General features: G+C 43.4%; 1 protein-coding gene across 4 annotated transcripts in view; it reads right to left on the bottom strand.

The window, feature by feature from the left end:
* LOC140187222 (glutamate receptor ionotropic, NMDA 2C-like) overlaps positions 1 to 15,474 on the bottom strand; it is a 123,010-nt gene that overhangs the window by 86,021 nt on the left and 21,515 nt on the right. For all 4 annotated transcript variants that reach the window (XM_072242313.1, XM_072242312.1, XM_072242315.1 and 1 more), the window contains one exon: positions 14,946 to 15,060. In XM_072242313.1, coding sequence (XP_072098414.1) covers positions 14,946 to 15,060 — 115 coding nt within the window. The remainder of the gene's footprint in view (positions 1 to 14,945; positions 15,061 to 15,474) is intronic.

Genomic DNA, 15,474 nt, shown 5'->3' with positions numbered 1-15,474 from the left:
CCTCCGTGCAATACAGCACTTACCAATTATCAGCAAACCATCCTCCCCTCCGTGCAATACAGCACTCACCAATTATCAGCCTACCATCCTCCCCTCCGTGCAATACAACACTCACCAATTATCAGCCTACCATCCTCCCCTCCGTGCAATACATCACTCACCAATTATCAGCCTACCATCCTCCCCTCCGTGCAATACAGCACTTACCAATTATCAACCTACCATCCTCCCCTCCGTGCAATACAACACTCACCAATTATCAGCAAACCATCCTCCCCTCCGTGCAATACAGCACTCACCAATTATCAGCCTACCATCCTCCCCTCCGTGCAATACAACACTCACCAATTATCAGCAAACCATCCTCCCCTCCGTGCAATACATCACTCACCAATTATCAACCTACCATCCTCCCCTCCGTGCAATACAGCACTCACCAATTATCAGCCTACCATCCTCCCCTCCGTGCAATACAGCACTCACCAATTATCAGCCTACCATCCTCCCCTCCGTGCAATACATCACTCACCAATTATCAGCAAACCATCCTCCCCTCCGTGCAATACATCACTCACCAATTATCAGCCTACCATCCTCCCCTCCGTGCAATACAGTACTCACCAATTATCAGCAAACCATCTTCCCCTCCGTGCAATACACCACTCACCAATTATCAGCCTACCATCCTCCCCTCCATGCAATACAGCACTTCCCAATTATCAGCCTACCATCCTCCCCTCTCTGCAATACTGCACTCACCAACTATCAGCCTACCATCCCCCTTCCGTGCAATATATCACTCACCAATTATCAGCAAACCATCCTCCACTCCGTGCAATACAGCACTGACCAATTATCAGCAAACCATCCTCCCCTCTGTGCAATACTGCACTCACCAATTATCAGCCTACCATCCTCCCCTCCGTGCAATACAGTACTCACCAATTATCAGAAAACCATCCTCCCCTCCGTGCAATACAGCACTCACCAATTATCAGCCTGCCATCCTCCCCTCCGTGCAATAGAGCACTAACCAATTATCAGCAAACCATCCTCCCCTCCGTGCAATACAGCAGTCACCAATTATCAGCAAACCATCCTCCCCTCCATGCAATACAGCACTTACCAATTATCAGCCTACCATCCTCCCCTCCGTGCAATATATCACTCACCAATTATCAGCAAACCATCCTCCACTCCGTGCAATACAGCACTGACCAATTATCAGAAAACCATCCTCCCCTCCGTGCAATACAGCACTCACCAATTATGAGCAAACCATCCTCCCCTCTCTGCAATACTGCACTCACCAATTATCAGCCTACCATCCTCCCCTCTGTGCAATACTGCACTCACCAATTATCAGCCTACCATCCTCCCCTCCGTGCAATACAGTACTCACCAATTATCAGAAAACCATCCTCCCCTCCGTGCAATACAGCACTCACCAATTATCAGCCTGCCATCCTCCCCTCCGTGCAATAGGACACTAACCAATTATCAGCAAACCATCCTCCCCTCCGTGCAATACAGCAGTCACCAATTATCAGCAAACCATCCTCCCCTCCATGCAATACAGCACTTACCAATTATCAGCCTACCATCCTCCCCTCCGTGCAATATATCACTCACCAATTATCAGCAAACCATCCTCCACTCCGTGCAATACAGCACTGACCAATTATCAGAAAACCATCCTCCCCTCCGTGCAATACAGCACTCACCAATTATGAGCAAACCATCCTCCCCTCTCTGCAATACTGCACTCACCAACTATCTGCCTACCATCCCCCCTCCGTGGAATACAGCAGTCACCAATTATCAGCAAACCATCCTCCCCTCCGTGCAATACTGCACTCACCAATTATCAGCAAACCATCCTCCCCTCCGTGCAATACAGCACTCACCAATTATCACCCTACTATCCTCCCCTCCGTGCTATACAGCACTCACCAATTATCAGCCTACCATCCTCCCCTCCGTGCAATACATCACTCACCAATTATCAGCAAACCATCCTCCCCTCCGTGCAATGCATCACTCACCAATTATCAGCCTACAGTCCTCCTCTCTGTGTAATACAGCAGTCACCAATTATCAGCCTACTATCTTCCCCTCCGTGCAATACAGCACTGATAAATTATCAGCCTACCATCCTCTCCTCCGTGCAATACATCACTCACCAATTATCAGCCTACCATCCTCCCCTCCGTGCAATACAGCACTCACCAATTATCAGCCTACCATCCTCCCCTCCGTGCAATACAGCAGTCACCAATTATCAGCAAACCATCCTCCCCTCCATGCAATACAGCACTCACCAATATTCAGCAAACCATCCTCCCCTCCGTGCAATACAGCACTCACCAATTATCAGCCTACCATCCTCCCCTCCATGCAATACAGCACTCAGCAAATATCAGCCTACCGTCCTTCCTCTGTGCAATACAGCACTCACCAATTATCAGCAAACCATCCTCCCCTCCATGCAATACACCACTCACCAATTATCAGCATCCATCCTCGCCCTATGCAATACAGCGCCCTCCCAATTTTCACTGGCCTCTCCTATCTCACATCTAAAACTGAGAATGGGCTCAACCAAATAAACTGGGTCTACTGCGCCCTGCCATACTGGGCTGAGAATCTCTAATGAGACTGCTAACGGGTCTGCTCGGTCAGTGCCCAGCACTGCGAGCGATAGCACAACAGGTTGCGTGAAGTTCAAAAAGCAATGTTTATTTATAATCATGATCTCTCGCAGAACCCCGAACGAAGGGAAGAAGGCAAAAGAAAGGAAATTATAGGCCAGTTAGCCTAACCTCAGTGGTTGGGAAAGTGTTGGCGTCTATCATTAAGGATGAGGTTTGAAGGTGCTTGGAGACTGATGATAAAATAAGTCAAAGTCACCGTGGTTTCTGTAAAGGGAAATCTTGCCTGACAAATCTGTGAGTTCTTTGAGTAATCAACAAGCAGGATAGACAAAGAAGAGGCAGTGGGTGTCATTTACCGAGATTTTCAGAAGGCATTTGACAAGGTGCCACACATAAGGCTGCTGAGCAAGATAAAATCCTATGGCGATACAGGAAAGATACTGGCATGGACAGAGGAATGGCTGACAGGGAGGAGGCAGAAAATGGTAATAAAGGGGGCCTTTTCTGGTTGGCTGCCAATGACTAGTGGTGTTCCTCAGGGGTCAGTATAGGGACTATTACTTCCCATATTGTTTGTCTTTATCAATGACTTAAACAACGGAATTGATGGCTTTGTGGCAAGGCTTGTGGATGATGCGAAGATAGGTGGAGGGGTAGGTAGTGCTGAGGAAGCAATGCGATTGCAGCAGGACTTAGACAAATCGGAAGAATGGGCAAAAAATGTGGCAGATGGAATACAATGTTGGGAAATGTATGATAAAGCATTTTGTTAAAAGCAGCAATAGTGCGGACTATGGGGAGAAGGTTCAAACATCAAAGGTGCAGAGGGGCTTAGGAGTCCTCATGCAAAACTTCCAGAAGGTTAATTTACAGGTTGAGTCGATGGTAAATAAGGATAATGCAATGTTGGCATTCATTTCAAGGTGAATAGGTTTGGCAGTTATGGGTCAGTGCTCATTGGAATTTAGAAGAATGTGGGGGGATCTCACTGAAACCTACCGAATGTTGGAAGGACTTAATGGAGTGGATGTGAAGAGGATGTTTCCTATGATGGGGTATCCAGAACTAGAGAGCACAGCACCAAAGTTGAGGAGCGACCCTTTAGAACAGAGGTAAGGAGGAATTTTTTTAGTACTAAATCTGTGGAATGCTCTAGCATAGACTGAGGTGGAAGCTAAGACTGTGAGTATATTTAAGGAGGAAGTTGATTGTTTCCTGATCGGTCAGGGCATCAAACGATATGGCAAGAAGGCAGGTGTATGGAGTTCAGTGAGATCTGGGATCAGCCATGATGGAATGATGGAGCAGACTCGATGGGCTGAATAGCCTAATTCTGCTCCTATACCTTATAGTCTTATGGTCTTATGGACTTCTCAAAGAACCCTAGGGTTCTGCAGAACCCCAGCTGAAAAACCCTGTAGTATACTAACCCCTAGACCAATACACTATACTAACCTTACACCAATACTGGATACTAACCCCTACACCAATACACTATACTAACCTTACACCAATACTGGATACTAACCCCTAGACCAATACACTATACTAACCTTACACCAATACTGGATACTAACCCCTACACCAATACACTATACTAACCTTACACCAATACTGGATACTAACCCCTACACCAATACACTATACTAACCTTACACCAATACTGGATACTAACCCCTAGACCAATACACTATACTAACCTTACACCAATACTGGATACTAACCCCTAGACCAATACACTATACTAACCTTACACCAATACTGGATACTAACCCCTACACCAATACACTATACTAACCTTACACCAATACTGGATACTAACCCCTAGACCAATACACTATACTAACCTTACACCAATACTGGATACTAACCCCTAGACCAATACACTATACTAACCTTACACCAATACTGGATACTAACCCCTAGACCAATACACTATACTAACCTTACACCAATACTGGATACTAACCCCTAGACCAACACACTATACTAACCTTACACCAATACTGGATACTAACCCCTAGACCAATACACTATACTAACCTTACACCAATACTGGATACTAACCCCTAGACCAATACACTATACTAACCTTACACCAATACTGGATACTAACCCCTAGACCAATACACTATACTAACCTTACACCAATACTGGATACTAACCCCTACACCAATACACTATACTAACCTTACACCAATACTGGATACTAACCCCTAGACCAACACACTATACTAACCTTACACCAATACTGGATACTAACCCCTACACCAACACACTATACTAACCTTACACCAATACTGGATACTAACCCCTAGACCAATACACTATACTAACCTTACACCAATACTGGATACTAACCCCTACACCAATACACTATACTAACCTTACACCAATACTGGATACTAACCCCTACACCAATACACTATACTAACCTTACACCAATACTGGATACTAACCCCTACACCAATACACTATACTAACCTTACACCAATACTGGATACTAACCCCGACACCAATACACTATACTAACCTTACACCAATACTGGATACTAACCCCTACACCAATACACTATACTAACCTTACACCAATACTGGATACTAACCCCTACACCAATACACTATACTAACCTTACACCAATACTGGATACTAACCCCTAGACCAATACACTATACTAACCTTACACCAATACTGGATACTAACCCCTACACCAACACACTATACTAACCTTACACCAATACTGGATACTAACCCCTAGACCAATACACTATACTAACCTTACACCAATACTGGATACTAACCCCTACACCAACACACTATACTAACCTTACACCAATACTGGATACTAACCCCTAGACCAATACACTATACTAACCTTACACCAATACTGGATACTAACCCCTAGACCAATACACTATACTAACCTTACACCAATACTGGATACTAACCCCTAGACCAATACACTATACTAACCTTACAGCAATACTGGATACTAACCCCTACACCAATACAGTATACTAACCCCTACACCAATACTGGATGCCAACCCCTACACCAATTCTGGATATTAACCTCTACACCTATACAGAATACTAATCCCTACCCCAATATTGCATAATAACCCCTACACCAATACGCTATACTAATCCCTACACCAATACTGGATACTAACCCCTACACCAATACTACTACTACTACGTCGACTCAGGCCTAGGGGGCTGGTGTCAGGCACGATGACAGACTCTCCACTTCTCCCTCTCCCTCATCAGTGTGTTCGGTTCATCTACATTAGCCGCGCCGCTGTCTTCTAGGAGCGTGTTGACCATAGTCTTGGGAGGGCGCCCAGGGTTCATCCTCCCGTGCTTGGGCTCCCATATGATGACTAGGCTGGCAGGTAGCTCGGGGTGGCGTAGACAATGCCCCGCTAGTTGCAGTCTTCTCGCCTCGATTTTAGTGGTGAGCATCAGTAGGTTGTTATAGAGCTCGACGTTCGTCATGTGCTGTTGCCAACTCACATCAGGAGCCATCCGGAGCATTCGTGTATAGCAACCATCTAGAGACTCGCATTGTCTTGGTGAGTGTTCATGTCTCGCATCCGTACGTGAGAATGGACTCTATGACTGCTATAAGAATCCTCTTTTTTAAGTTTTCTGGTCAGGTTCGACTTCCAGATTTCCTTCATGTCGTTCATAGCCCTCTACGCCAGCGCCTTCCATATTTTTATGTCCTTCTCCGAACTCATCATTCTTGACTTGAGGTACTTGTAATCAAAGACTTTCTTAATGGTATCATTCCTTAAGGTCTTGAGAGTACCTTCATCGCAGCTAAACGCCATGTACTCTGTCTTTTTAGCGTTTAGGTGAAGTCCAACTTTATTGCATTCTATTTCCACTTTTGTCAGTAGCTGCTGTGCTTCCTCCATCTGGTCAGAGAGCAGGACTATGTCATCTGCAAAATCAAGATCTGGTGACTGTAACTGGTCTGACCCTTTTGGTTCGCCCTGGTTTTATGGTAAAACCAAGCTTGTCATGATCTTTGGTAGCTTGACGCAGAGCGTAATCAAGGACGATTATAAAGATGTAGGGTGTCAGAGTGTCTCCTTGCAGCACACCAGCTAGGAGCTCGAACACTGCTGTTTCTCTGTCTGGTGATACAACTTTCGCCATGGTTTTGGTATAGTTGGACTCTATCGCTCTCAGTAGATGGTCTGGCAATCCATAAGCTTTCATTATCTTCAGCATTTTACCTCGGTGAATGGAGTCAAAAACTTTGCGAACATCGATGTAAATAAGCACAGCTGGTAGGTTGTTCTTCTTGACTTCCTCGATGATCCTACGGAGAGTAAGTATTTGCATTACTATTGTGCGCTTCTGCCGAAAACCATTCTGATTGAATCTTAGCTTAGGGTCAATGGCGGTGCGAATCCTGTTCAAGATCATTCGATTGTATAACTTTGCTAAGATGCAGGTCAAGCTGATACCACGGTAGTTATCTGTCTTTGTGAGGGATCCAGACTTGGGGACTGGAATAACGTTTGAGAGTGACCACTGTTCTGGTTTCACACATCAAAGTTGCTGATGAATGCAGCAGGCCAGGCAGCATCTCTAGGAAGAGGTACAGTCCAGGAAGAGGAACTGTTAGTCCTGACGAAGGGTCTTGGCCCGAAACGTCGACTGTACCTCTTCCTAGAGATGCTGCCTGGCCTGCTGCGTTCACCAGCAACTTTTATGTGTGTTGCTTAAATTTCCAGCATCTGCAGAATTTCTCGTGTTTACTGTTCTGGTTTGTCACCCTTCATCAATGCCGTATCACATATGTCCAGCAAAATGTCGTCCAGGTCGTAGTTCTTCAGGACGTCTGATGGTGTCCCATCTGGTCCAGCACTCCCGCCCTGTTTGAGTGCATATTTGGCCTTCTTCAGTTCCTCAGTGGTGAATGGGCCGTCATCAAATGGGCTTACACCAATACTGAGTACTAACCCCTACACCAATACAGTATACTAACCCCTACACCAATACTGAATACTAACCCCTACACTAATACACTATACTAACCCCTACACCAATACAGAATACTAACCCCCACACCAATACAGAATACTAACCCCTACACTAATACACTATACTAACCCCTACACCAATACAGTATACTAATCCCTACACCAATGCAGTTTACTAATCCCTACACTAATACTGAATACCAATCCCTACACCAATACAGAATACTAACCCCTACACCAATATACTATACTAATCCCTATACTAATACACTATACCAATCACTAGCCCTAATTAATCAAACAGTAACTTAGACATTGTAGGAATAAGCTGTTATAGAAATATTATATTGGACAGTGATTTATCCAGTAATTTAAATCAAACATCCACAATCACATCAGGGAAACTGCCAAAAGAGCAGTTTCACAAAATTGCTTTTTGAATGAGATTAAATTGCCTGGGTATAATCCATCTGCTGGTATTGGATGACGCAAGTCAGTGACACCAGGGCACCACAGTGAGTGCGGAAATGTAATTAGTCGCAAGTGAGGCACTGAGAATTACACCTCAGACAGGTACAGGGTTTTGATAATAGTACACCATTAAATATTTAGTGTAAGACAAACAACAGGTTAATTTATCAAGACACTGTCACATACTTCATAAATTCAAGACAATTAGAATGCAGATATATTTGAGGCAAATCTAAATTCAGAATAAAAATGTAGGCTTTAAATGTGGTGAGGCTAAGGCTATAGAATATTTGCTGTAAGTGCAATTTGGAATGAGCTGTCAGGAATATTGGTTGGTTGAGGTAAGCATATTAGCATTTAAAAGCTATCTATATAAGTAATGAATAGGAGAGGGTCAGAGGAATATGGGCCAAATGGAAGCAATGGGACCAACACAGTTGAGCCAAAGTCCATGACTCTATGATACACTGAGGATCTGACTTCCCATATTCTTTTCAGGTTAAATGTAAAAGACTTGTATCTCCTTTACAGCTCAGGGTGTCTGAGTTCCAAATTCAATTCTGACAGCATTGGTAAAGAATTTGTGTGTCCTGCCCGTGAATGCGTGGGCTTCATCCAGTTTCTTCCCACATTCCAAAGACGTTCCGGTTAGTAGGTTATTTGCTCATTGCGTCAAATATTTGGGCTATGTATAATTGCTGAATCCATACCCATCAGATAGGCCTTGCCCCCAGATTCTACAAATTCACTACTCTCTGGATAAAATAATTCCTCCTTATCTCTGTTCTAAAAGGTCACCCCTCAATGCTGAGGCTGTGCCCTCTAAGTCATGGATATCTCCACCATAGGAAACATCCTCTCCTTGTCCACCCTGTCTAGTTCTCTCAACAGGTCTCCTCAGTTCAGAAAGGAGAAAGTATGTGGACAAGGAATTAGGCAGAGGAAAGTAATATCCATTATGGAGAATATAGAACATTACAGCACACTACAGGCCCTTCAGCCCATGATGTGCTGCTGAACTTTAACCAGCTCTAAGATCAATCTCACTCTTCCCTCCTTCATGGCCCTCCATTTTTCAATCATCCATATGCCTATCTAAGAGTTTCTTAAATGTTTCTAATATAGCTGCCTCAGTATCCCTGGCAGGGCATTCTATGCACCCAACACACTTAACTACCTCTCACACCTCTCACTTCCCTCCAATACTTCCCTCCAATCACTGAAAATTATGCCCCCCCCCCCCCCCCCCCACTGTATTAGCCATTTCCACCCTGGGAAAAAGTCTCTGGCTATCCACTCTATCTATGCCTCTTATCATCTTGAACACCTCTATCGAGTCACCTCTCACTTTCCTTCACTCCAAAGAGAAGATCTCTATCTTCATAAGACATGCCCTCCAGTCTGGGCAGCATCTTGGTAAATAACATCTGCAGTCTCTCTCTAGTTTCCACATCTTTCCTCTAATGAGGTGACCAGAACTGAACACAGTGCTCCAGGCTTTTATAGAACTGCAACATTACCTCACAGCTCTCGAACTCAACTCCCTGACTAATGAAGGCCAACACACCATGTACCTACTTAGCAATCCTATCAACTTGTGCAGCAACTTCAGGAAACTATGGACATGGACCACAAGATCAATGTTGTCTCTAGGGTGTGCGCGCACACACCTTTTGCTACTAGCACACAAAGGAATTTAAACTGTGCACAAAAGGTTGTCACCCTCTACCTCATTAGCTTGTTAAGTGTATTTCACGATTGTACACAATCACATTTTCCTTTTCCAGTTTCTGATGCCGACGGTGTTGACAACTTGGAGTTTGCATTGATTTGTCTGCAGATATTAAAACTAGCTTAATTATACTGTTTTTATTGAAGAAATTATTGATTTACTACGTCAAATTCCAAAGAAGCAAAGGGCGTGCAGCACCAAACAACTGTTAGTTCACTTAAAGTGGAATGGCTTAATGAAGCAGTAGAAACAGCTACACTGAAAGTTCATGAGGTCAGGAACATGGAGAGCCACGAGAAATATTTATGTACAATACAGGAACTGGTGATACCTGCGTTTATTGTCATGATGCAAGAGTTGCCGGAGAATTTGCAAGTGGGAAGAAGTGGAGTCATTTAGTAAGGTAGTTTATTATCCTTAGGATAGCTTCAAGTTTCATTCTACTTAAAAACTCAGTGTGCACATGTTGTCACTGGGCAAAAAAAATTGCACCGCACAAGATTATCTCGCACTGTGGTCATTACAAATTAGGGCAAACACTGCCCAAGATCCCTCTATTCCTCTACACTGTCAAGATCCTACTATTAATCTCATATTATGCCTTCAAATTCCACCTTGTGAAATGAATCACTTCACAGTTTTTCCAGTTGAACTCCATCCGCCATTTCTCATCTCATACCTGCATCCTGCCAATGTCCCTCTGCAAGCTACATCAGCCTTCCACACTATCCACAACGCCACCAACCTTCGTGCCATCCGCAATCTGACTAACCATCCCTCCATAAGACCATCAGACATAGAAGCCAAATAATAGCTATTCAGCCCATCAAGTCTGCTCCACCATTCCATCATGGCCAGTTTATTATCCCTCTCAACTCCATTCTCCTGTCTTCTCCCTGTAACATTTGACACCCTTGCTAATCAAGAACCTTTCATCTCTGCTTTAAATATACCCAATGACTTGGTTTCCACAGCCATCTGACAATGAATTCCACAAGTTCATCACCCTCTGACTGAAGAAATTCCTCCTCATCTCCGTTTTAAAGGAATGTCCTCATAATCCACTTTCTCGTCCAAGTCATTTATAAAAATCACAAAGAGCAGGGATCCCAGAGCAGAAACATGTGGAATATAACTGGTCACTGACCTCCAGGCAAAATACTGTCCATCTACTAAAAGCCTCTGCCTTCTCTGGGCAAGTCAATTCTATATCCACACAGACAGGTTTCCCTGGATTCCATACTTACTGTATGAACCTGCCATAGGGAACTTTATCAAGCTCCTTACTAAAATCCATATACAGCACATCCACTGCTCTACCTTCATCAATGTGCTTAGTCACAACCTCAAATAATTCAATTAGGCTCATGTGGCATGACCTGCCCCTTACAAGGAGTTGCTGACTATCCCTAATCACACTATGCATGTCAATCCTGTTTCTAAGAATCCTCTCCAATAGTTTTCCCACCACTGAAGTAAGACTCGCTAATCTATAATTCCCAGGGTTACCTATACTCCCTTTCTACAACATAGGAATAACATTTGCTGCTCTCCAAACGTCTGGTACTACTCATCTGGCCAGTGAGGATAATTGCCAAGCACGCAACAATTTTTTCTCTTGCTTCCTGTAGTAACCTGGGGTATATCACATCTGGCCCTGTAGATTTAAGGGTCTTGGCCTAAAACATTGACTGTTCATTCATTTCCATAGATACTGCCTGATTTGCTGAGTTCCCCCAGCATTTTGTGTGTGTTGCTCTGGATTTCCAGCATCTACAGAATCTCATGTTCACTTACCTATCCAAATGTTCTTCAAAAGTTCCAGCACATCCCCTTTCTTAATGACAACATGTTCCAGCATATCAGCCAACCTACACAGTCCTCACAAACATCAAAGTCCCTCTCAGTGGTGAATACTGAAACTAAATTTCATTAAGATCTCCCTTCCTCTGACTCCAGCCAGATGTCCTCTACTTTCCCCGATCTATCATTCTCTTTCTTCATGTACGTGTTCTGAAGAAGGTGGCACCAGATAACAATGGAACAGTTCATGACTCTACTTCTCTCACTATTCTTCTTTCAAATATGACTCTGCTACTATTGGAACCTGTGATCTACATTTTGATGGTTTGTTTTCCGGCTGACTGAGTGATCTGGTGCTTTGCTGTCTCCGAGGTAGGTCAGTCAGGTTTCGAGTGTTCTGTGGACTGGAGGCCAAGAGGCCTGGAGACAGAGCACGAGCCCATGATTGACTCCATTTCTCACCAATAAATTGTCAAGGAAGATTGAAATCAACAAGGATGAGAGCGGGAGGCGAGCAGGTGATCAGTCTCTCTCTCCCTCTCATACGCTTCTGCTGGAGAAAGGTGCCTGTGTTTGATCAGTTTCCACCTCCCTTCTGCTCGCTGCTTCCGGTGGATGGTGCAGGCCTTTGGTCTTGGACAAGGCTTAGTTGAAGTGGTTTGTGGATTGGACTCTGCAGTTCCTGTTGTATGTTTTTCTGCTTTCTGGTCGCTAATTTTTTATGGCTATTCTGTGTGATTTTGATCAGGGAGACTAGCTCTGTGGCCTGCGGTCAATGAGCGGCACACTGCTAAAGTCACAGAGCTAACTGAACGTTCCTGGACTCTTTCAATGACTTTGTGATTTGATGTTTTATGTTCTGTGTTTTCGCTGATTTTTTGCCGCTTGCACGATTTGTTCATTTTTTTGCCTGTTGTTTTGATGTTTTTCTTAGTGCAGGTTCCATGGTTTTTCTTTGTTTTGTGCCTGTCTGGGGAAGACAAATCTCAGGGTTGTCTACTGCAGACATACTTTGATGATAAATGTACCTTGAATCTTTTAAACACCTTGGGGCATTGATCATGTGGATAGCCAGAGGTTTTTTTCCCCAGGGCTGAAATGGTTAACACAAGGGGTCATAGTTGTAAGTGCTTGGAAACAGGTACTGAGGGGATGTCAGGGGTAAGTTTTTCACACAGAGAGTGGTGGGTGCGTGGAATGCACCACTGGCGGCGGCGGCGGAAGCGGATACAATAGGGTCTTTTAAGAGCCTCTTAGATAGGTACATGGAGTTTAGAAAAATAGAGGGAAATTCTAAGCAGTTTCTAGAGTAGGTTACATGGTCAGAACAACATTGCGGGCCAAAGGGCCTGTAATGTGCTGTAGATGTCCATGTTCTGTGTTCTATGTTAATCATACATACCGAGGCCTTCTCACTCCTTATAACCCTCCTAAGTTATTGGAAAAGAGGCCAACAAGCAGACTGGTAATATCAGTAATAATATAATATATCTATATATTGTATCAATACTTTATAATATATAAAGTAGTGTCTGTCTTGTTGCACATGTAAATACATTCTGTTCCTATATAGTTGATGTCCCTCAGACACCAACTGTACAACGGTCAGTTGATGGGGAAAATGCTGAAGGGTTTTAAAGCTCCAAATCAAGAAATATGGAAAGAGGAATATATTTTAGAAAAGGTAGTTGGGATGCACATGAGTGGGCAGAAGAAAAGGAGGACTGGAATAATGGATTGGGTTAGGAGCAGCAGCAGGGATTACATGTGGGAAAAGAGTGGCTGGGGATGTATTTCTGGGGCTAAATAAGACAAGACAGGGCACAACTCAAACAATAGGGGATTAGGAAGCTAAAAAGATGCGATCAGCAAGAACGAAATGCATGTGGTAAGGTACCAATCCAGGGTCATTTGTGGGTGCCAACTCTGGGAGCAATATATTCAAACAAATACATAGAACAGTACAGGTCCTTCAGCCCACAGTGTGATGCTGAACTAATTCATTAGTAATCACATGGCCAACGAATCCTTTCTCCTTATACAATGTCCGTATCCCACCACATCCTGCACAATCATGTGCCTATCTAATAGCCTCTCTGTTGTTTGTGATGACCTGGATGAAAATGTAGATGAATGAGGTTAGTAAGTTTGTGGATGGTACCAAGATTGGTGAGTTGTAGATAACGTAGAAGTCCGGCAAAGAATATAGTGTGATAAACTGTAGACCAGGTGAAGATATGGGCAGAGAAGTGGCAGATGGAGTTTAACCCAGATAAATGTGAGGTGTTGCACCTTAGTAGGGCAAATGCAAGGAGACTATACACTGTTAAGGGCAAAATCCTTCACAGTGTTAGAGTAGTCAGATATTGGGATCCAAGTTCATAGCTCCTTGAAAGTGGCTAAACAGGTCAATAAGGTAGTTAAGAAGGATTATGGAATGCTTGCTTTATTAGTCGAGATAATGAGTTCAAAATTCAAGAGGTTATATTGCAACTTTATGGAGAGTTTTTAGATTGTGCACTGGGAAACTTTTTCCATAAGGTTTTTCTCTGAGCTTGGGAATGGGGAAGAGTATTAGGAGGTAATCAGAACAGTGACCAGCATAATACAAGAACATACAGCACAAAAGCAGGTTAGTCAGTGGACAAGTCCAAGATAACAATCCTAAACATAGTTTCTATTCCTTAATTCCTTAGTGTTTATTTAGCTATCTATTACAAATTGCCTGAACTGTTTTCTAAGTAAGAATTTTTCTGTCAAATTCCCAAAGCAGTCACCCATTCTGTGATTGATTTCTCCAATGCAGAGAACAACCACATGAAATACACTAGATTGGACAGAATGTGTATGAATCAGATTCACTTGGAAAGACAGTTTGAGCCCCTGGGTGGTAGGAAGGAAAGGGGTAAAAGAGCAGGTGTTGCACCTCCAGTACTGCATCACCACAGGAGCCTCAAACTACCGATCCCTCACCCACCCTCTCCGCAACTTAAATTCAACTGCTTTTCTCACTTTTCTAGTTCTGATGAATCGTCTTTAACCTGAAACTGTTTCTCTTTCCATAGCTCTGCCTGACCAGAATTTTCTGTTTCTTTTTCTAGCCATTCTGCTACTTCTCCAGAGGCTTGACACACACTGACACATTATACACATGATACACATTACTTATTGCCTGAGAATAAAAGCTGATCAAAGAGAATCTAAATGCAATGTAAACATAGAACACAATTACTGAAATATCAAGATGCAACTTTATCAGTAAAGGGACACTCATCCGATACTTACCTGCTCCCAAATCCTGCCATTGTTCAACTTCAATACAACCATCGGTGGTCTCACCAAATATCCATCCTCATTGAAAGAGAATTCTTTACTTCCCCAGCTAACATTCAACATGTGCCTGTAAAATATATTTCAGGATTACTGTTAGAGGCGGTGAGATGTGGATACAGTGTTGTGGCAGCCATCTCGGCCTTCGTCTCTCACAGTATCCAAAGGCAAAGTGATGCAGATGAAGGAAATCTGAACTGTTCTCTTGACAAAGGGTTAATGACCTCATATGTTAAAAATGGTTCTCTCTCCATGTGTACTGCCTGACCTGCTGACTATTTCCAGCACTGTGTCTAGTTCTCTCTCTGTCGCAGGTGTGTGTAATGGGACAATGGGGAAATCATTGATGATCAATTTATTGACGTTGTTTGATAATGTAACAAATAAGGTTGAGAAAGGAGATACAATAGTCACAGTGTATTTGGATTTCCTGAAAGCATTCAGAATGGTGTCACACAGAAATTCACTGTACAAAGTACAAGCT

This window comes from Mobula birostris, chromosome 24 (assembly GCF_030028105.1).
Source record: "Mobula birostris isolate sMobBir1 chromosome 24, sMobBir1.hap1, whole genome shotgun sequence".
Classification (NCBI taxonomy): Eukaryota; Metazoa; Chordata; class Chondrichthyes; order Myliobatiformes; family Myliobatidae; genus Mobula; species Mobula birostris.
The sequence above is the reverse complement of the archived record's forward strand: the minus strand, read 5'-3'. Positions and strand labels throughout refer to the sequence as shown.